The 22,191-nt window shown below is 44.2% G+C and overlaps 1 protein-coding gene across 6 annotated transcripts in view; it reads left to right on the top strand.

Moving 5' to 3' along the window:
• The window catches only part of BRD3 (bromodomain containing 3), a 43,286-nt gene extending 21,980 nt beyond the window's left edge, over positions 1 to 21,306 (top strand). Inside the window, exons 5-14 of one of the 6 annotated variants that reach the window (XR_012625826.1) lie at positions 1,233 to 1,447; positions 3,133 to 3,504; positions 9,923 to 10,051; positions 10,438 to 10,629; positions 11,468 to 11,703; positions 12,232 to 12,524; positions 14,372 to 14,530; positions 15,989 to 16,203; positions 17,758 to 17,799; positions 19,695 to 21,306. Coding sequence is in view for 4 of the 6 variants with exons in the window: in XM_074845923.1 (XP_074702024.1) it covers positions 1,233 to 1,447; positions 3,133 to 3,504; positions 9,923 to 10,051; positions 10,438 to 10,629; positions 11,468 to 11,703; positions 12,232 to 12,524; positions 14,372 to 14,530; positions 15,989 to 16,104 (1,712 nt within the window). In the remaining 2 variants the exon portion in view is untranslated. Of the gene's footprint in view, positions 1 to 1,232; positions 1,448 to 3,132; positions 3,505 to 9,922; positions 10,052 to 10,437; positions 10,630 to 11,467; positions 11,704 to 12,231; positions 12,525 to 14,042; positions 14,108 to 14,371; positions 14,531 to 15,988 lie in introns of those variants that run through there. The other 5 variants (XR_012625825.1, XM_074845924.1, XM_074845923.1 and 2 more) reach the window with 5 other exon arrangements.
• The last annotated feature ends 885 nt before the right edge of the window (positions 21,307 to 22,191 follow it).

Genomic DNA, 22,191 nt, shown 5'->3' with positions numbered 1-22,191 from the left:
ATAGGCAAGGTAGTTAGACATGCCAGTCTGCTGCAAGTGACAGACCATGGCATAAAATGCCTTTGTAGACCTGGGTTTATACAGCTCACCCAAGGTCCTGGCAGAAATCTGACCCAGCAGAGACTTGGACTCAAATCTTGCCAATCCCCTAAACCCCATATAACGTTTTTTCTTTTGCACGCATGGTTGCAACATCATAAAGTTTGATCAACAGAAAGGATTTAAGCCATTGAAAAAGGCTGTGTAGACCACTGCATATCAATAGAAGCTAAGTTTAGTTCAACTTACCTAGAGTTGATTTTAAGTGGATTTAGGACTAAAATGTCTCTAAGTGCAGTAAAACAGTTCATAAAGAAGCTTGTGGGGGCTGAATTAAACTGTTGCGAATTTTTTTCTGTAAACAAGGTTTAGTTGTTGCTCTGGGAAAGTAAACTGTTCCTCTTTGTTTTCCCACATCTCAGGTGCCAAATGGAGTTACAGCTTCAAGCTCAGACAGATTTGTGATGTGTCTTTTCAGCATACTTTGATAAAAGCTGGTATAGAAACTTAGAGGAGTATTGCTACTTTGGTTATTAATTACTAGATTTGTCCCCCTTAACTTTACAGTACGAAGCAGTTCTTTAACAGTGCAGGTCTAGTGTAAGAGACATTGGTCTGGCTATCAGGAGACTTGGGCCCTACTCCCAGCTCTGTTTCTTTGGTTGTATAACTTCTGTGGCAAATCTGAAGTGCTTTGGACTCTTGGGTGTTTAGCTGGAAGTAGGGAAGTGGTTGTTACCATTTGTCATACATAGTAAAAACGCTCCCAGGTTGAGGTGCAGGACGGCAGCTGTCCAGAAGAGCCATCTCCCTCCGTTCCCTCTCCTTGAGCTCCTGCTCTTTTGCTGAGCACAGGGTAGCTCTGAGAGCATGAGAGGGGTGAAGACTGTCCCAGAGCGACACACACCCATGTGCAAAGCTTGAAGTATTTTGCTTGCATGTGGCTGGCCTAAAGCTCATGGTACAAGGACTTAGGTCAGTGATTTCTCATTTTTTGTTGACCCCTGGGGTAACAGCACCAAGCAAATCACACCGTGTCCTTTGTGCTCTTCCTGTGGCCCTGGACTGGGAGCCTTTTGCCAAGCCTGTGACGGCACAGTCCAGCAGCACCAGTGTCACTTTGTTCCCAATGTCTTGTCGGCACTTGTAACCATCAGTACATTGCAGTGCGTTTTCACTTTGTCGTTTGAAAGGAGCGCAGCAAGCAGTGGCCGTGTCTTCCGTCTCCCTGCCGGCCCCGTTCCAGAACGTCCCTCCAGCCGTGTCTCAGACGCCCGTCATTGCTGCCACCCCTGTGCCAACCATCACTGCTAATGTCCCGCCTGTCACTGCCCCTCCCGCCGCTGCTCCCCCTCCGCCTGCTGCTCCGATAATGCCCGTGGTGCCTCCTACGCCACCGGTAGTCAAGGTAAATGGAGAACCCGACCCCTTTCTCTTCAGAAGGCAATATTGCTAAGCAGTGCTTTATTTTCATCCCCTCACTGCTGGTTACGTGCATTCCTTCTCTTCACATTTGACTCCTTGCCTCTCTGGCCATCGTTGTCCCTTTGGGGTGTGCTCAGACAAGTGTTTGCTGTCGAGTTTGAGAGGGTTGAGAAAAGTTTTGCCAGTTGTACTGCACCCCAGCTGAGGTGATGTCCACTGTAATTGCTCCAGCTCAGTTACAAGCTCTCTGACCATAGCCTTAGCCAGTGCTGATGCTCATGAACCAGAAGGCTGTTGAAGGTTTCCCCCATTTTGCACCATATAGCCCAAAACATCTCTTCCCTCTAACTGAGCCCCTGATTTTACTGGGACTATTCCTTTAAGGTTTGCAGACTCCAGCACTAGGAATGTTCCTCTCTGCCATAAACCAGTTCAAGACAAGCCTGTCACTCCAGTTGGAGGAGACTATTGCCTGCAGGTTTTGGGTGCATTAGTTCTGTCTTCCTTACTGAGCAATCTTCTGGGAGTTGTCATTGATGTTTTGCTATTTACTGTGTTAATTTATGGGTAAATGAAAACATTTGGATAATTGGAATTTTCCTAGCAAGCTGTGTATTGCTTTAAAAATTATGAAAGCATAGCTCAGAGAAGGCTGGGGTTTTTTCTAAACTGGGGAATTAACCACAACAGTATTGGTGTTCTCTAATGTGAGGTTGCATGGACCAGCAGAACCGCAGAATTGTTTTGCTTATTTAACCCTATAGTTTGGGAATTACTAGTGAAATTGTAAATTAAATCTTCTTGCAGCTAAGCTGTCCTCCTCAGAAGCCTGTCTCATACTTCAGTTTCTGTCCAAATAACTTGCTTCTGAGAATCAAAGTAATTTTAAAAGGATGAAGCCAGTAGTGAGTTTGCCAAATACACGCTGCAAAATTAATTCTGTTGGGATTTACTTCAGATTTCCCTTAGATTTCCACAAGGAACTTTTTTCCCCCCTTCTCTCTCTCTCTCTCTCTCCAGAGAAATAAATCTTTCATGGGAGCATGAGAGAGAGATGACTGGACAGTCACAGCTTGAATTTGTGAGAGAGGTTTTATTTGCTTAAGGCAAAATCATTAAGTTCTTGCTCTTGTCCATAATAAGCAATCTATCTTAGCACACCCACTAAATACAAGGGAGCGAGGGCTCATGGGTCTTTGGTGATTAATATGCTTTGGTTCAGAACTTATAGCCTGATCCTGCCACTGGGGACTCAGACATGTGGTTAAGTTACTGACACTTACTAAGTCATGATGCATCAGCTGAGCTGCAGTAATCGACTGGGCGCACTCCTTTCCCTTGGCAAACATGAGGTAAGAGTCCTTAGTTTAAATCTCAGTGAAATACATAGAGCTAACACATTTTGCATCACGTTTGGGGTTGGGTTGGAGACGTGCAAATGACTGGTTACTGTGGCTCAGGTGACATGTAGTAATACATCGTGTTGTAGTCACTGAATTGTGTGTTGAAGCCTCTAGTCACAAGTCCCATTTATCCCAGTGAAGTAATTGTGTTTTCTGTCAGAGGACAGGCACATCTCAAAAATAAGGATGAACTGTGCTAGGTTTCTGCTAGCATAGCACGAGAGCTGGGCAGGTATTTACAACATCTGTCCATCTGCTGTTTCAGAAAAAGGGAGTGAAGCGGAAAGCAGACACGACAACCCCCACCACCTCGGCGATCACTGCCAGCCGAAGCGAGTCACCCACGCCCCTCTCGGACCCCAAGCAGGCCAAAATCATCGCGCGACGGGAGAGCGGCGGCCGGCCCATCAAACCACCAAAGAAAGACCTTGAAGATGGAGAGGTCCCCCAGCATGCAGGGAAGAAGGGCAAACTCTCTGAGCACCTCAAGTACTGTGACAGCATTCTCAAGGAGATGCTCTCGAAGAAGCATGCAGCCTATGCATGGCCCTTTTACAAGCCTGTTGATGCAGAGGCCTTGGAATTACATGACTATCATGATATTATCAAACACCCCATGGATCTCAGTACTGTTAAAGTACGTCCACATTTACCACCTCTTTTGCAGGGTGTCACAGCCCTCTGGTTGCAGAGGACTGGCTTCTTCTGGGGGAGGGGGAAGGGACATGGGTAGAAACCTGAACCTGTTTGGATATCATCTGGATATTTTTATATTTTGTTTCCTTGCCCTCTCTTTTTTTTCCCCCTGTAAGCTGGGACATCTGGTTTTTTTTTTCTGCCCTGCAAAGCAGACTGTACAATGGCATCCTCTCCTCTTTGTGGATAGTCCAGCTATTTAAACTTATGTCCTTGGGATTGTGTTGCGCTCTGAGAAGAAGAGGTGCTGTATTTCATAGGATTCGATTGATAGTATCCCATTTCCAGAAACTGCTGCCTGCCTGCTTGTTGGCATGATGTGTGGTCCAGATAGGCTTACGCTGAGCAATTCCAACTGGAACGTGATGATCGCCTGGTGCTCGGGGAGGGGAGGAAATAATGTGATGCTTGTGTGGTTCATGCTTGGCTCTTCAAGAGCTTAGCTTAGTATGGTCCGATGTTCAAGGTGTTTTTTCCCAGTAGACTGGAGGTTTTCTGAATCCCTCCTAAATATCCATGGAGCTAAGCCATGTTTTTCTAGTCCCCATCTTCTGCTTGTGAGCCAGCCATTGGAATCGGTGTTGGTGGAGGTGAGACTTTCTTCCATATGCAGGAAGTTAAGGTATTTCTGCTGGCTTTCACTAGCATGCCAAGAAGTGTTTTGCTGCCAGCTGAGACAATGCCTGGGATTGTCTAAATGCCCAGGTGACAAAAGGGCAGCTGCATTCATGATTCCTTTCATGTTCCTTGGCAAATCCTACGTACTACCTGGAAGTAGTGTCATGCTCTGATGTGCCATGCCATTCAGCCATGCTGCTGCAGGAGTTCTTACTACAGCTGCAATATTTTTATGAGTATTTTAGTTGCATTATTTAGTGGTGAGAAAATAGTTGTCTTGGTCTGTGCACTGAGGATTAGACCAGGCGTTACCAGTGTCTGAGTTTTAACTGCTGTTCTGATGTTATGGTTCTGGGCAAGTTTCCCCATAGCTCTGTGCTGTGGTTTTCCCAGTCATAAAATGGAGATAATAATACTTAACCTACCTCACAGGGCTGTTGTGAGGACAGATATCTGGAAGGCACTATCTAAGTACTAATTATTATTATTGATTGCGTTTGTACAGAAAAGACCGTCTCTGGGCTGGCAAAAGCACTGTAAGCAAGCTCTGGTGTAGCTAGGCCTGGAGACCATTCTGCTCCTGAGCTTGCAGTGCCCTTGCTTCGTTCACAAAAGCCAGTGCAATGTGCAATATTTTTGACTTGCAATTAAGCCAAGCTGTGTTAAAGGCCTGCAGCAATTTCCTAGCAGGAGAAGAGGGCAAGATGAAGGGTGAGTTGAGCTGCAGGCAAGAAGAGGGACCCTGAAACACAGTGGTAAAAGCAGGAGAAAGGGCTAGGTTGAACATGGTAGTCTGCGAAGCTGGAGCACTGGTGCCTGGCTCTAATGTTCTGCTGATAGAGGAAGGTCCCAGTGGTTTTTTGGGTAAGTTTCCATTTTCTCTTGGTCTTGAGCATGGATGAGGAAGGAAGAAACTCCCCTCAGTTTTGGTACTGCAGTGCATCACCATCCCGCTGATGTTGGGTGCCCAGTACTGAAGGCCTACTTAATTCTTGTACATTGTTTTAATTAGATTACTTTCTGTCAAGGTCTGCTGACTTCACTTTGCGTTGGAGTTGTTCTTCTCCACCAGCTTGGAGGTCTGTCCCCATGGCTTGGATCATAGGCTAATGGATAATTTACGTTGGTGAGGAGGCCTGCCTCCTGCTGAAAGCAGGGTCGCTTGCACTCTGGTCTGCTCCCTTCCAGGGGTCACCACCTTCTCTGCTGAGTGGGTCCAGCCTTGCTCCTCTGATGCCAGTGAGTGGGCTGGGAGCAGGAACAGGTTGCACATGGACTTTCTGGTGTTTTTCTGTAAGTCAGATCAGAGGTGCAGTACTTAGGTGGCATCAGGAACCTTCCTATGTGACGCTCTGTTTACTGTGCATACAGTTACGTTTGCCCATGCTTACCACAGGCTGCATGTTAAAATCTGTTCAAAGAGTCTATAAACTGGCCAGTAGCTTTAAAGGAGTTTCAGAGTACGTCTGGTTCGCAGAAATGTCTGAGATGGGAAGAAGCATCTCTTGCTCAGTGCAGCGGTTCTTTCTGTTACCACATGAGTGAGGAAGTGCGATGGATAACCTTTTCTCTACTAGTCTGGTGAATACAAGTCGTTAGATGATCACGTCCTAGATGAACTCATTCAGTTACTGTGCTGACTTTAGTGGGACTGCTGGTAAACTTAGTCCTTTCAGACCTATTCTCAGCTCAGTCACGCTCCCTTGACTTCCTAGGGATGCTGTGGGTCTCCAGGGATACTGGCAGCCTGGCAGATCAAGCCCTTGGTGAATGCAGTAAGATTAGAGATGGTGAGGGTAAAATCTTGACTCTCTCAAAGCTGGTGTTTTCCACATGTGGTTAGGTGGCTTCTTACTGCAAGAGATTTTGTGCTGTATTCTGCAAAACCTAGGTGGAAAGCTGTGATTTCTTGGGTTGGTGACTTCTTCGCACTTAAATCCCTTTATAGTCCTAACTTTGTTCTTTTAAAAAGTGTACACCTCTGCCCTTTTTCTACAAGTGCAGGTGATACTCCCTTTGTACCTTACTAGTGTAGGGCAGAAAACTGGAGATAAGTTAATGGCAGACCCAGTGGAGTCTTTTGTATGTGAAGACTCTGGATTTGTCTTTCCATGTGGTAGTATTTTTGTTAATAAACTTGTTTGAAGTGCTGTCTGGTATTGTTTTTTTATGGAGTGTTTTATTATCATTGCTCTTGGCCTGTAGATCATAGTGTGACTGAGATGCAGTCTATAATACGTTAACTGCGTGGAACAGAAACCTGCCGCTTGCAGGCAGTGTAATTCTCCAGTGTCAGGGGCTTTCTCTGTGGCTCTGAAAGGTGCAGAATGAAATCTAAAACAAGTGACAATGGCTGGGGTAAAGCAGCACAACTGGTGGCCTTCAAACTAATCTTGAAGGAATTATGTGACAAAGTAAAACATGAGCATTGCTGCCGCTGTAATAGATTCCCCAATACCTGGGGGCTTGTCGCTTTGGTTCTCTGGTTACATGAGGTTTGATTTTCTTCAGAGAATATCCTTCATGTCCAGGAGCATTTTTTTTCAGGCTGTGCACCCAGCAGAGGTGTGCTTCAGAAGGATTTGGAGATTTTCTCTGTGGTGGAGGAGGCAGGTTGGCTGTTGTGACTGTGCCAGTGGCAGGTGAGAGGTGGAGGGGCTGTAGCTGAGCTTGTTGCAGAGCCAGGAGCAGAGGGGTGTGCTGGAGTGCTGTGCCAGAGCTAGGACTGAGAGTGGGAAGAGACGAAGGGACGGATCAGTGAGCTCATCTCCACGTCAATTCTTTGATAGTCATCACAGAGGGGGAAAAAGCAGAACTACTTGGGGTAGAGAGGGAAGGATGAGGAGAGAGGGAGGCAGAGGCACAGGTTACGCTTTAAAAACTAAGAGGCAGCAGCCCTAATTCCCTGTGGTAGGTGAAACACTCTGCTATGAAGCTGTAGCAGCCCTGCGCTTCAGCTGCCCTGTCCACAGGCAGACAGGGCCTGCTTGCAGTGCATTCATGTCCCCCTCTGATGCTGGGGAGCTTTGGCGTGGGGAGGCAGGGTGCTGGGCCCATCATGGAGCTGGGGGAACCTGGAGCACCTCTCGCTCCGTCCTCTGGCTGCCGGGTCACAGCAGCAGCAATGGGGATGTCTCTGCCTTTGGTTTACTCAGTGGCAAACAAGCAACAGTCCTTGCTATGCGAGAGGATTTATACAAGGTGTTTACTTTTGGAATAAAGCGCTACCTCCGGGGATCTAACTACGCTCACTGGTTAATTTTCTTGCAGTGAATTGCTGGGGTTTCAGAGCAGCTGAGTTAAGGATCTTGAAAGCAAGGAGACATTCTTTGGGGGAGTTTTTAAAGATTTCCTTAGTTGCATCTATTTTAGAGTACAACCGCAGTTTCACAAAGCAGCTGCTCTTGTTGAGGCAGATTCTGTAAGGTGCAAGTAGACCTCCAGAAATCAAGCTGAGTCCTCAGTAGCTGCCAGAGATGGCATTTCCTCTGCTGACATTGCTGGACCTGTGTGGCCCTTGTCAGCACCTGCCCTGATGCCATGCCCAAGGCATGTGCTTTGAGGACAGACTGATGTCCAGTTTAGTCTTGGAGAAGATGCAATGGAAAGGGGACATGTTAGATCTTCAAACACGTAAAAGATCGCTGCAAGAAGGGAGGGAACAAAGTTTTCTTTGCATCCTCTGTGGGCAGGACAAGGCTTACATTAGAGCAAGAGACACGTTAGACATTAGGAAACAAATTTCTGAATATTAAAGAATATTAAAGAGTTGAATTGATTGCTGAGGGAAAAATAAGATTGCTGTGGTAGATACTGTGTGGGGCAGAGAATGGACTAGCTGGCCTCCCAGCATCTCTGCCAGTCCTGCTTGTCTTTGACTCCTGATTTGCAGTTGTAAATGTCATAACTTTTTTTTTAAGCAGCTGGATATCTCAAAGTGAATTTGTAACCAAAGATATTCCAGTCCACCAATTGAAAGTCCTTTTTTTTCTTTTGTTAAGTTAATTATTCTTTACAAGAAAACAACACAAAACAAAAATCCACAGATTAAAACTGTTGGGCTAGGAAACTATTGGGTTTGGATGAAAGTGAAGCCTCAGACACTGGAATGTATTTCCTAGGCAGTAATCAGCCATTGAGTGTGCCAAACAAATATAAGTGCATCAAAAAGGCCTTTCATGCAGTAAGATGTATTTTAAAATAAATGGGCCCTTTCGTTTGAACATATGTTTTGCTTTGGAATTGGCCTTGAGACCAAGGCCAATTTTTCAAACAAGGCCAGCTCTCCTTCAGACAGCAGAAGCACAAACCTATTTCCCTTTCTGCCTTTGTGCTGTGGCTCAGGCTGTTTCTTAATTTATTCACCAAGGGAATGAGGTTTTGTGACAAAAGTTTCACAGATGTCTGGCTGCAGCAGTGCAAGGACTAACGCTACAGGAATGTCACCACCCTGCGTTGCAGGTCCCTCTGAAACTGCATCCCTGGAGGTGAAATTCTGCCCTATTCACAACAAAAAAAGTTTTAGGACTCAGTGTAGTGTTTCAACATAGTTACAAGGTCTACCGTGTAGCTGTGAAATACCTGTAGCTTCCATTGAACAAATGGGAATTTTGCTTGTGTTAGGGCTTCCAGCGTGGGTTACGGACCCGGAGCAGCCCTGCTTTCTGCTTGGATGGGGGATGTGTCTTCCCTGATCACATTTGCAGCCTGTCTGCCAGTCAGTCCCTTCCCTTCACTGGGGGATACAGGTGCACAAGACATACAAAAGGGAGGCCTGCAAACACTTGGCAAATAGAGAATTTCTTTAAACCCAGGTCTTTTAAATGCAAATGAAATCTAGTGTTAGCTTCTTTTTCCCTTTGGTAGGAGTAATTGGAGCTAAGGTTTTATACGTAGTAGTAATATATGCATAAAATCAATTAAGTTCTAGGAATGCTAAAAACTGTTCTCTAAACTCAAGTCATTCAGTCCCAAACAGCAAGAGAAATGGACAAAAGTGAGAGCTGAAAAATAAAAGGAAGGAACAAGTTGCAAATATTTAGCTCCTGATAACTTATCTTCACTACAGTAGGAAGTGACATTATGAATAGTTTCATAAAAGGTGAATTCTGTATCCATTTGCTATCAGTTGGACTTTTAAATCAAGCATAGGTGTTGTAAATGCACTGTAAATGCCTATCTTGCTGTAGGAATTGCCAAGCAAAATTCGTGCCCTGTGTTAGCAAGAAGTCAGAGTTGGATGGTCATGATCTTTTTTGCCCTTTCAGATTTACAGGGCAAAAATACTCAAGCAGCATGTAGATATATACGATTAAGGTACGCCTGTAATTGTAGCTTGGTTGGTTGTTGACTCCTGCCCATGATCCTTGTTAGTTTCTGATCTAGCAAACCTTTTTCTAAATTACTCTATTTTCTAGTAGAATGTGGACCCTGACAAATTTATATGGTACTACTTAGAAAAAGAAAACAACCCAAATTTAGAATCTTAAAGTGTTTAAACTGTTATGGAGCAATATCAACTTCTTTGGTTGTCTGGTGTTTGAGTGTTTGTTTTAAAAAGCAGAAACTCTGAATGTTATTTAAGAACCAATAAGCCAGATCAAACTACTCTTAGATAAATGTGATTTTTTTGAGGCTGTTCTGAGCTGTCTCCAAGATGCACGTGTCCTCCATGCAGTTGCTATAAATGCCTTCTGCTTATGGCTTTTTCTCCCCTTTCCCTTTGGCTTGTTTGTTTGCAGAAAAAAATGGACAGTCGGGAATACCAGGATGCACAAGGTTTTGCAGCAGATATTCGGTTAATGTTCTCTAATTGTTACAAGTACAATCCTCCAGACCACGAAGTGGTAGCGATGGCCAGGAAGCTTCAGGTAAAGGTGTTGGCAAATGCGTCTTCCAGAGTATGTTTAGTTGAGGTGTCTGTTCATAGATCCAACTGTGGATCCGCTCTTGGCACCAACAAGGGAGATTCGGTGATTCTTCCAGCCCTTGGAAAGAGCCATGTTCTCTGCTGCAGAACTGATATGCTCTTCACATGGCATGGCCCAATGCCACGTTTGCTCCTAAAACTTTATATTCATTGCTATATATAGCAATGGGAGAATTTTCATGGGCTTACAAAATATACCCATCGTTATTATTTACTTGTACAGCAAGACCCTGACCCATGCTGGGTGTCTGTGTGTTTAAAAGCCCAGAGTGAGGTCTTTGCGGCCGAGGCTCCTTTTGTCACCAGTTTCCCCCCCCCTTTTTGTAGGATGTCTTTGAGATGAGGTTCGCCAAGATGCCTGATGAGCCTGCAGAGGCCCCGCCTCCACCTCCACCAACAGCACCCGTGGTGAGCAAAAGCACAGAGAGCAGTCACAGCAGTGAGGAGAGCTCTTCCGACTCGGATAGCTCGGACTCAGAAGAAGAGCGAGCGACTCGGCTGGCAGAGCTCCAGGAGCAGGTATTGCAACGGCCACACTGTGTGTCTCTGTGCAATAGAAAGGGCATAGGAGGAAGGGTTTCATTTTGTTCTTAAAAATCCCATCGAGGCTGCGATGCAGCAAAGAAGTCTCCACTTCTGCTGGCTAAAGGGGAAAAACGCTCAGTGGTGAAGCAAGTGCGTGTTTGATGTAATGTTCATTTTCTTCAAGACAGCCGTTCTTGGTGCTGATGCTCTGGCTTCCCTCTGGGATCCCAGAGTATGAATGGGGATGCGGACAATACTAGGGGTCTGGGAAGAACAGACACCCATTTTGTATGAGAGCTCAGGCATAACAAAATCTGTCTCAAGCTTCCTGTGGGATACTGTCCCCCTGTACCCCATCTGTAGAAGTGAGCTGTTTTGACTGTTGTGGTTGCAAACACTTAAGCCGTGGCCTTTCTTACTGTGCAGATACACAATGCCAGATGCTACAGTGCTTACATGTGCTGCCGTAATACAATGAAGCATTAATGAAATAGCTTATCTGGTGTCTCAAAGCAAGCTAGTAGGAGAGCCAAGAAGTGAACCCAGATTCCAGAGGCCAAGTTGTCAGCACTCTAGATGGAGCTATTAAGCTTAATTTATATTTGCCCCTATAAAACAAGAATGACGTTTTCATTTGAGTCAGCTTCTGTGTAGTTGCACTGCATTTTTTTAAAGAATTTAAAATCAAGCAAAGTCTCCTGAGTTCAGTCACTAGACTGCTTGATCAGTGACTTTGGATATACTTACACGTTGGGATGTAGAGGAAGGGTATGTGGAGGCATCAGTTATCTTACCTTGAAGTCTGATTCGTTTTTACACTGTTCTCCCTCAGCTAAAGGCCGTCCATGAGCAGCTAGCTGCATTGTCACAAGCACCAGTGAACAAACCAAAGAAAAAAAAAGAGAAGAAGGAAAAAGAGAAGAAAAAGAAAGATAAAGAAAAGGAAAAAGAAAAGCACAAAGTCAAAACTGAGGAGGAGAAAAAACCCAAGGTGGCTCAGCCACCAAAACAAACCCAACAGAAGAAAGCCCCAGCTAAGAAAGCAAACAGCACAACCACAGCTAACAGGTGAGAGCCTGCCTTCTGCAAGTTGTCTTACGGGGAATGCCAAGAGCTTCCAGCCCAGTTCTCCTGTCTCCATTGAATTCCTGGTGAAGCTCAGTTGTCAGAGCAGTTAAATAGCTGAATAGTGTCTCCATTCCCAGACAACTCCAGGGAGTCTTTAAGTTAGAGCTGGCAGTGGAACCAGCATATTTCCACTGTCCAGCTCTCTCAGAATCCCTGCCTGATCACTCTCAGATAAGGTTTTGCTTTTTGTCTTTTGCACAGCCAGCAAGAATGTGCCATTTCATTGCTGCCCCCCTGCTGCTACATGGGCTTGTTGTCATGCCTCACAGGGCTAAAATATAATGGGAGTAGAACAGCTGATCTCAGACTTCTGAACTTTTTCAGAAGTTGTGGTGCTCTTCAAGCTGTCTGGCCAGAGATTCAAGGCCAAGAGCATTGGGATGGTTGTTATAAGGGGGGTAGAAAAAAGAAAGAGTTCATTGCTTCTATATATCCATGAATGTTTCCATGCTTGCCAACCCCCCCCAGGCAGCCCAAGAAAGGAGGCAAACAGGCATCTGCAACCTACGATTCAGATGAGGAGGAGGAAGGTCTGCCCATGACTTACGATGAGAAACGACAACTCAGCTTGGACATCAACCGCCTGCCCGGGGAGAAGCTGGGCAGGGTGGTGCACATCATCCAGTCACGGGAACCTTCCCTCAGAGACTCTAATCCCGACGAGATAGAAATAGATTTTGAAACATTGAAGCCCACAACTTTACGAGAACTGGAGAGATACGTGAAATCTTGTTTACAGAAAAAACAAAGGAAACCATTTTGTAAGTTACCTCCTGGGGCACACGTTCCCCCACCAGCTCTTGGGCTCAGCTTTGGAGTCAGGGCATGTGTGTTGGGATTCTCTTACCCAGCTGTTGAGTATATGATGGCAGGGATTTTTAGAGATTCTTCTCTCCCATGAAAACGTACAGAAACTTTCTATTTTTTCTGTTCTTTCTCCCCATGATGTCATGCCGTGGAGACCTGGAGGACTATTGTGTTCCTCTACAAGACCTGTGTGATACCTTTATTACTTATCTAGAATCTAGAAGGCACTATAAAGGTTTCAGTCTCGTTGTGTTAGGTGTTAGGTGCACACATCTGGAAGGATCAGTTTCTTATCCTGACTAGTTTAGCATCTAATTAGGTGCTAACAAAACAAAACAAAAAGCATGGTTGGGACCCAAGACATCAAGGGAATAAATAACTTGCAGAAAGTTACCTGGGCAACCTGTGGATTCTGCGTGTAAGTGTCCGAGTTGTATATTCACCCCAAAATTGCTCTTTCTAGATGGCCTGATCACCATATTGCCCTGAGTCTATATCAGATCAGAGGATTAATGTTAATGCGCTGCCGAGCGTACGGTTCAGTATGGGACGGACTTTTCTCTGTGCCTCATCCACAGAGAGTGATTCTTGTGGCCCCTTGAGAGTTTAGCTCCAGCTGAATAGCAATAGGATCACTTACCTGAAGTGGTCCTGGCTCTGTCCATCTGCTTGTTGGTAAAGAGGAAGTTGTCCCGTTAAGAGTATAACACAATAGCTACTTGCAACTCTTGCAGAGCACCTCCATTTCTTCACTACAGGATTTTCAGGTAGGCCTAAGCAAAGCTCAGACTTTGACCCTTCTTTTTGCTTTTTAATACACTGCTTTGATTCCCCCACCCTGAGTCCTTCACTGTTGGAATAGCTCAGGAAAAGATTTTCCAGAGTGGCTAGGAGCAAGAAGCATCCTTTTGTTTTGGAACCAAAGCGTAGAGTAACGCAGATAACTTCAGATCCTCTGAGACTGGTATGCCCTGGGCTGGCAGGCTGGCGTGCCTGACCCCAGCTGGACTCTTGTGCTGTCTGCTGTCTGTTGCAGTGCTTAGTGTTCAGCGGCACATCCTCTTAGGGCTGTGCTTTCCAGATTCCTTTTTTTTTTTTTTTTTAAATCATTGCTTTAAAACAGTGCACAGAAATGTAGGTATTTCCTTGCTGGATCAGGCAAAATATCTGGCCTGTGTCTGAGCTTCTAATACTGGCCAACACCTGTGTTCAATTACTCCTTCTTTGGAGGGATATTTCTTCTGCTCAGAAGTATGAGTGTTACTGGTACTTCTCACCACTTCCATCTTAACTGATGCAGCTACATTCCTGTGGTCTGCCAGCCTTTGCCTCAGCTGGATTTTAATTTGTCCTTCTTTTTGTTTTATATTTCAAGCCACATAAAGCACACTAGATTCTTGCATGAGGTATCTTAAGTTTTAATGGCAGATGCTTACTTCTGACAGCCTTTAATGGGACACTTTATTTTACAGGGCAGAAAACCCATGTAACAATTCTGTAATTACAAATGTGTAACTATTGACCATATAACTGGCTGGTAAGTAACCTGTAACTACAAGGTTATTACATGGATATTTCTATCTTCTAAAATACTTTCCAGAAGATCTCTCTTAAAAAGTGCATGTTACAGGATGATGGTGATTGGATGATTTAGACAACTTCATAAGTTGTCCTCTATCTGGGATGTGTAGTTGCTGTGTGGTCACTTGATCTTAGCAGTGTCACTGCAGAAGTGGTTGCACAGATTTACATGCCCTGTAAAATAGTGATGTCCACTCTTTTTTCTCCTGCAACCATGCAGTTTCAGAAATTGTGCATTCCTCCTCCACAGCTGCGAGTGGAAAAAAGCAAGCAGCAAAGTCAAAAGAAGAGTTAGCTCAGGAAAAGAAGAAAGAACTAGAAAAACGGTTACAGGACGTCAGTGGGCAGCTAAACAACAACAAGAAACCTGCAAAGAAAGGTAATGGATTTGCTTTTACTGTGCTAACAATGCCCAAAGAGTTGTGTATGTAGAGAGACGTTCTCACTGAGGCAAAACTCCTGCCTTCTTGCAGCCTTGGGATCATCTCTGACAGTTACCCCAGTTGGTCAGTAGTGTCGGGGCACAGCGAGTTGCTGCTGGGCACTGAGCTACTGTGGGGGGGCTGCTTTAGTCCCTGTTTGGGTGGGAGCTCCCCTGGGTGGTAAATGTGAGATGTTTTGGAAGCAATTCATCCTTCAGAGGGAGGAGGATCTTCCCCTTGGTGTTAGCTTGTGCAGGACTGTGCGTACAGACCAGCACCACGGAGCATCTAACAGATGATTTTTCTCCATTGTGGGATTTAAAAAAGCTTAAGACCCCACATAGTGCAGTAGTGTGAAAGATGCTACAAAAGATTCTTCCAGTGCTGTCTTGTCCCATGCGGTGGGTTACAAGGTGGGTGAATCTTTTGAATTCCCTGAAAGCCTGCGTGCTGGTGGAAGAGTCACAACAGTGACTCAGAGGAACAGTTGTGCTGGTGACTTTATTAACTGACCAATTTAGTAAGTGAATGGAAAGAATTTGGCAACAATCAACTGATAACCATTCTGGGAAGGAATAAAGGCACTTTGGCAATGAGACTGTTTTCCTAATAACCCGTCAACAATCAACTGATTGCAATTCAATTCATACAAAACTAATATATATGAATATAGATGAGAGAGAGTAAAAACAGGAAAGAGAAAAGAGGGCAAGGAGACAGGAGAAGGGGAATCGCCACCCTTGGATCCCGTGTTGCCATAGAGTAGCCAGCTTGGTCTGTAGGTGGGGTGTTGATAAAGACACACGTGGGGTGTTGCCGTTCTAGAGTCTTTCTTACGCATGTGCAGTAGATTGTTCCAGAAGGTTCTCATTTTCTCTGGCTTGTACCTGCACAGTGAGGCAAGTTCAGTCTCTGGGCAACAGCAGGAGGAAGGTGCAGAGAAAGGGCCCAACTCTGCCCCACAGGGCATCCCACTCGAGTTGTTGGAGGCATCCTCTTTACGAACACTTTCTGGTTTACAAACAGCTTTTGGCAAGTGCAAACTAGGCTTCTTCCAGCTTTGCACAAGTCAGGGTTTTCTTGCGTTCAGAGGTTGCACTGGAGTCTGCAGGGCTGTGGACAGAGCTTCCCAGGTGCTCTGCACCATCTCACCTGAGCACCGTAGGGCTGCAGAGGATGTTGCCCTCCCGTAGGGCTCCTGTGCACATCCCAAACTTCCACGGTCACCTGCAGCCTGACAAACCTTGCTGCCCACTGGCAGGACAGGCCTTGTTGCAGCAAGCCAAAGCTGCGGGCAAATAGCTGCCCAGGCAAAATGAAGTTGTGAATGAAGCTGTGGAGGATGAAGGCTGTGGGCAAGCTTTCTCTATTTCAGTTCCTTGCAAGTAACCAGATCGCTGCCTTCTTCCCTGCAGAGAAATCCGGCTCGGCTCCCTCCGGAGGCCCTTCCCGGCTCAGCAGCAGCAGCTCCTCGGAGTCTGGGAGCAGCAGCTCCAGCGGCTCCAGCTCAGACAGCAGCGATTCGGAATGAGTTACGGACACTTACACACAAAATGGACATCACCCTCACCAATGCTCTGCAGTGTTCCTTTCTCTCCTTAATATACTGCTCTTGTTCCACGGTGGTCAGGTTTTTTTTTCCTCTCTTTCTCTGACTTTTTTTATTTTATTTTTTAATTCAGTGTTATAAAAGGTATCTTCCATTTTTTGGGGGGCGCTCTTTTAATAGGTCAAAGATCTTTGCGTGTGCGTGTGTGTGTGTGACTAGACTTTATGACAAATAGTTCCCTTTGCATAAAGTCTCTAAAATACATTTTAACTGAAGAAGATTGGTTGAAAATGGAAGAACTTTGAACTCTTAGCAGGAGATAAATAGAAAGTTCTGCAGGGTTTGTAGTACATTTCCCTCCCGCCCCTTCCCTCTCCCCAGAATGTTCTCTTTTAATAAGCCTGCCTGGCTCACACAAGGTAAAAAAAATCTTTTTTAAAAGAAATCTCTGTAAAATGGTACTGTATCTGAAAGATGTTAGCTTTTGAACTAGTTGGTGTATTTGTTATTAGCACTAGTATTCTTAATCTCGAAGTCTACAGTGTGATAAAAATGTCAGATGCTATGATCTTTTTACATAAAAACAAAAAAACAAAAAAATTCTCATGTACTGTGGATTGCTAACATGCTTTTTTTTAATCTTGGTAGAGGCATAGGCACCTGTTCAGGAAGGTATTTAAGCATGAATTTAACTTTAAGCACATGAGCAATATAAGTGGTTGCATTTCTTGTTTTTTCCACTCAAAATTTTAGTTTTTCTTGGGGATATGTTGGGAAGAAGGGAGAAAGGGACACTCAAGTTTCTTGGGAATGTTATTTTTAACATCAAATAGATAATTTCCAGGAAATGGACACTCTCTCTGAAAGTTTTTAATTTAATTGAAAACAGGTTTTGGCTGAAAGTTCTCAGCTGGACTGCAGAGTGACCAAGGCGGGTCATGTGTGCATCATTAGACACATGCTTAAGTATTTTCTCCATGACAAACACCTCAGTCTGGGCTTAAAATAAAGGAGCACTTGAGCTCCAGCTGAGGCTGAGCTGGGAGAGGAATTGAAGAGGGATGTTGTGTGTGTTTGGGTTGGTTTTTTTTCTCTCCTTGTTGTTTCAGTAGTGAGCTCCTAGAAAGGGAACGCTACTTCTGTGTCATGTAGGGTGCAGGTTTCCAGGCACTGAAATGCTTATCTCAATAAAAAGAAAAAGGAGAGGAAGAAAAAAAAAAGAGCCCATTTTTTTAAGGCTTGCAATTTTTTGAGTCCAGCCTGATGTTTTGACCTGCACTGCTGCAAAACACTCTGTTTTCATTGTCCCTGATTTCATGTATATACAAGTACTTTATTTATTAAACACCATTGGTCATTTAAAACTTAATAAAAAAATAACAAAAGCAAAACTGCATTCTGCAGACCAGCAGAAATGCAGACTTCTAATGTGGTTTGAACCAGATTAAAAAAAAAAAAAAAACAACAACAAAACAATAACAACAAAGCAAATAAAAATCTGAGACTTTATTTAAATATATTGGACTTTATACCTACAGGTGCTACAGTCCAGTCTGTCGTGTGTCTGGTGCTCTGTCATGTTTGGTGTGTTCATTTTTTGATTTGTTTTCTCTCTTCTTTCTCTTTTCACCCCAGCCCCCTTTTTTCCTGTTTTGTACAGATTTTGGAGACGTACAGGTAGATAAAATTTCTTGATGCAGCACATTGTTATTTTCGAGTAATGTTTCGAGAGGTCTTTTTCCACCCTCTCTTTTTTTTTTGTAGAACAGTAGGGGTTTTTTCTTTTATAATCCAATTTTAGGAAAACACCAGTTCTATAATTATATAAAATTTGTAATCTGAAGGGCAGAAATTTTATTGTAAATTCTTAACTTTTTATTGTAAAGAAAAAATATACAGAGTTTAACAGAAAGTTATGCCTTTCCTTCTCCCAGTACCAGCCCCTAAGGCTGCCTCTCTACTGCGGGGTAGCCCTAAAATTCACGTTCCTGTGGTCTCTATTAGCAGCTTGCTGGAGGCCCCGTGGTGCAGATTGCACCAGCTTTTATTTTTCACATAGGTGAGTGGCCCTGGAAGACTCCTCAGCCCCAGCACGCGATTTTCATTGCCTCCAAGAGCCAGGATGGGAGATCGTGGGCTGGGACATGTGGTGTCTGGGTGATGTCCCTTTGCTGGAAAGCTGGGGAAGCGCAGGGCCAGCCTGTTGTTGGCACTCCATGGTTTGCACTTCTAACTGCATCCACACTCAGCTGCCAGTCGCTTACTGCCCATCGACGGAGGTTTTATTAGCTAGACACTTACGCATTTGTCTTTAAAAATCTGTCTTTCAAAGATCAGCATTTCAGAGTGTTCGGATGTGCGTCTCATACAGCTGACGTGTCTCTGTCCATGTCTTACCTCTATAGGGGCAGTAACACACTTCCCACAGTTTGCTGTAGAAAAGAATTCCCCCCCCCGAGAGCGTGATGCTGTGTTGCTGTGAGCCACTGAGTTCCTCCTCTAAGTTGCTGGGTGTCTTTGGCTCATTTTGCAGTCACAAGGGTGCTTGGCCCAGTGGCAGGAGGCTCTCAAGTGTTTGCAGATAGTTTCCCATAGGATTTGAAAGCGGATGAACTAGTCTATCCGATTCTTACTGAAATTAATGATTTTGCTTTTCCATTAACAATGGAGTTATTTTTAGTTCCTGTATTTTTTTTTTAAATTCTGCCCTTAAAAAAATCTTTCCCTAGACAGATCCTTAGTAATATATTTTCAGAATTTACTATGAGGAAATGTAATATACACCTAATTAAGAAGTTTTTTTAATGGGGTTGGGTTTCATCTGTGTTTCTCCTATTGTCTGAGACTTGCATTATCAAAACCAACCTACTATTTTAATTAAAATAATTGCAACCAATTCAATACCATGACAACTTGGATAAACGAGCTCCCAGTTTTCCCTGCTTGAAACCTTTTCCTGCGTGCATTAACCTGAGCGATGCTGTTGATGTAACATGGTGGTCGCTCCCATGTGGAGAACAAACCCCAGCCGGTGTTGGAGGCAATAGCAGCCCGGCCAGCAGCCGCTGTCGCCAGCATCGGGGGGACCCGGCTCTGCAGCGTGTCACCCTCCTCCGACACCGGGGACAACCCCGCTGACCACGGCCAGGGTACAGACGTTCCTCTGGGATGCGTAGGTCTGTCCCACCGAGATCAGTGGAAAGGTTAGAGCCGAAGGGTTGGGGACCAAGCGTGAAGTGACGGAAAGGGGCCTGGCTTGGGACTGTCTGCAGCGCTGGAGGAGGATCCCTGGTTTAGTTGGCAAACCTGTCCTAGCTTGGGGATTTGCAAGGAAAACAACCAACCAAAACCACCAAGGAATATGAAGAACCACCTGCATATCTTTGATATATCCAGCTGCAACTTGGGCTACCATTTAGTGGGAAACTTTTCATGAAAAGTAAGGTGTTCGCTATGAAATGGCAGTTCACAGGAGAAGTCCATTTTGGCATGACCTTTGTTTCAGGAAAGAAATTGGTGACTTCGTTTCAAAATGTTGTTCTTACACTTTTTCATTTTCGTATTGTTTGTAGTGCTCATTATCTCCCGACATGTCAGTAGTGGTGCCTCTTGTATCTCCAGCTCAGAGTGTCTCCAGGAAAGAAGAGATGTTTTCAGTCCATAGTAAGTAGCAGCAGCCCTTAATGAGTTGGAAACTGAAACGATAGAGCGTTTATTTAACTGAGTTTGTATTGCATGACATGTCAGTACAGATGTCATGAAATAACTTTAAAATGATCAAACATATAACATTTGAAATAACATTTTTAAACTTAATAAAAAAAAGAAATTTTTATGGTAGAATTTTTCTTGAATGAACAAAGTTTAACTTTGTTTTCCAGGGGAAACTTCACTGAAATCAGTATGATTTCATATGTATGCATACACACAAATAGTTTTATTGAAACTGTTTTTTCTGACAAAACTGTTTTGACAAAACAATATCTCACCAGACCTATTACCAATCAACCAGCATTACTGCACCTTTAAAAACTTTGTTAAACTTTATCTGATTGTAAGGTCAGCCTGTTTCTTGGCACACCATCAGACGTAGGCTCAGTGGGACCAGAGGGAGATCCGCATCCCATGGGCTCAGGCCCTGATCCATCTACTAAAGGAAGCTGTTGTGTACAACAGTTTTCTGCTAACCAAATGTTGTCTATACAAAATCATTTCAGTTTTGTATTGATGTGATTTTAAACTTTCCTACCGACAGGGTTTGTAACTGTAGAACTGATATTTCAGGACTATGTAACTGTTGTTTGTGAGTGTGTGTAATAGGTGCACGCGCCCACACACACACATACACAAGCACGTGTGTGCGTGTATATATACAAATTAGTTACCAGTGAGGTCTCTTTCCATGTTCTCTATGTGGTAGAAGCAGACTGCAGTTACCTAATCTAGTTCTTTCTCTGTTTTGGGGACTCTTAGACCAGTTTTTAATTTTTTCCTTGTTTTGAAAGGAATGATGTTTTTTAAAGTTGGGGTTGGAGCTAGGGGGAAGGGATCGGGGCATGACAAAGAAAAACCACAACGTTTTTAGTACTGAATTTTAAAAAGACATTCTCAAACATGAGCAGTTACCACTAGGGCTAACTGTGGGCAGGCTCTGCATTGTTGAAGATAAATTTAGGGCAAGGATTCATTATACTAGCAGCATTATCTTGCTTGTAAAACAACGAGATACATTTTTTTTAAAGAAATGGTATTTGCATATCTTTTTAAATGTCATTTTTAAAAATAAATAAACCACCAGCTAGGATTTGACACAGGCCACTTAGAACTTACCCCTGATACTGGCATAACCAATCCAGAAAGATTTGTTGTTGTATTTTTGTTTTGTTTTCTGGGTTTTTTTAATATTTAAAAAAAGTTACTTTTCTGTATGATGTGCATGCAAATTTACCGTAACTCTTTTTCTTAAAACTTTTTAGTGCCATTTCTAGTATATTCCTGTAAATGTCAGTTACTGAAAAGAGTCAATGTAAGTAGTTTAGCTTGTTTATTGCAAATTGCTGGCCTCAAACACAACAGAATTTAAAAAAAGAGTTAGAAAGTAATCTTTGATGTTACTGGTAATCATGGACCCTGGTCCTGGGGCATTTGTTTTGTTTTCATAATAAAAAGAAAAATTGTTTTGTGTGTGCAGTTTGATCCCATATTTTCCCCTCTCCTCTCCCTTTCCCTTTCCTCATCCTCTTTTTCAGGTGTTGCTCTTGCTCCAGTTGAGAACTGGTAGGGCTTTGATTGAGCAGTCAGTTGAGTAGCATTGCCAAGAGACAAACATGAATACAGAGAGACCTAGTGCCATGAGTACTGAAATAATTTGGAAGTCATTTTGCAAGTCCAGCTGTTAGTGCTCACAGAGCGCCACACTAACGGGGGAAACTGCCTTCAGAGCAGGGGGCAAGTCTGGGGCACTGCCAGCTTGGCCTGGGGTCCCCGAATTGCAGTTCAGTACCTGGAGTAAACGTGCTCTAAATACACCTTTCTGTTGGGGAAGGAGACACTCAGGGTGCTGTAATGTACCAGGACAGCCAAGGAAGGACTTTTCCTAGAAGCCCACAGTCTGAAGGGGTCCTAGATTATGTGAGAATTCTGTCTCATTGAGGTATGTTCAGCTGAAAATAAAGAAAATGGACATTTCACCCAGTTTAATGCTGACTACTTTGAAGCCACCAGCACCTGAAGGACCCAGAGGGACTTTCTCACCAACACTGGCAGCAGCATCCGCTCCACCAGCCGGTGCTGGCCCTGCGGCTCAGCGAGCCCAGGGTGACTGGGACGTGGAGGGCACTGCTGGGAAAGGGGGGCCCAGAGGAACTGGTCACTGTCACAGCGGAGTCCTGACATTACTGTATGGTGGCCAAAATCTATTTTGGTCACTGGAGACGATTCAGGTTGGCTTTGCTGTTAGGTTTCTCAGACGCATGCCTGATGGTTTATTTATAAGTTAAGGGTTACAACAGCCAGGTTTCCCCAGGGTTAATCTTTCTCTAACTGTGTTCTGCTCACTGGGTTTAAAAG

The sequence above is a fragment of the Strix aluco genome, chromosome 20 (assembly GCF_031877795.1).
Source record: "Strix aluco isolate bStrAlu1 chromosome 20, bStrAlu1.hap1, whole genome shotgun sequence".
Lineage (NCBI taxonomy): Eukaryota > Metazoa > Chordata > Aves > Strigiformes > Strigidae > Strix > Strix aluco.
Note: the sequence above shows the minus strand (reverse complement) of the source record. Positions and strands in the feature narration are given on the sequence as shown.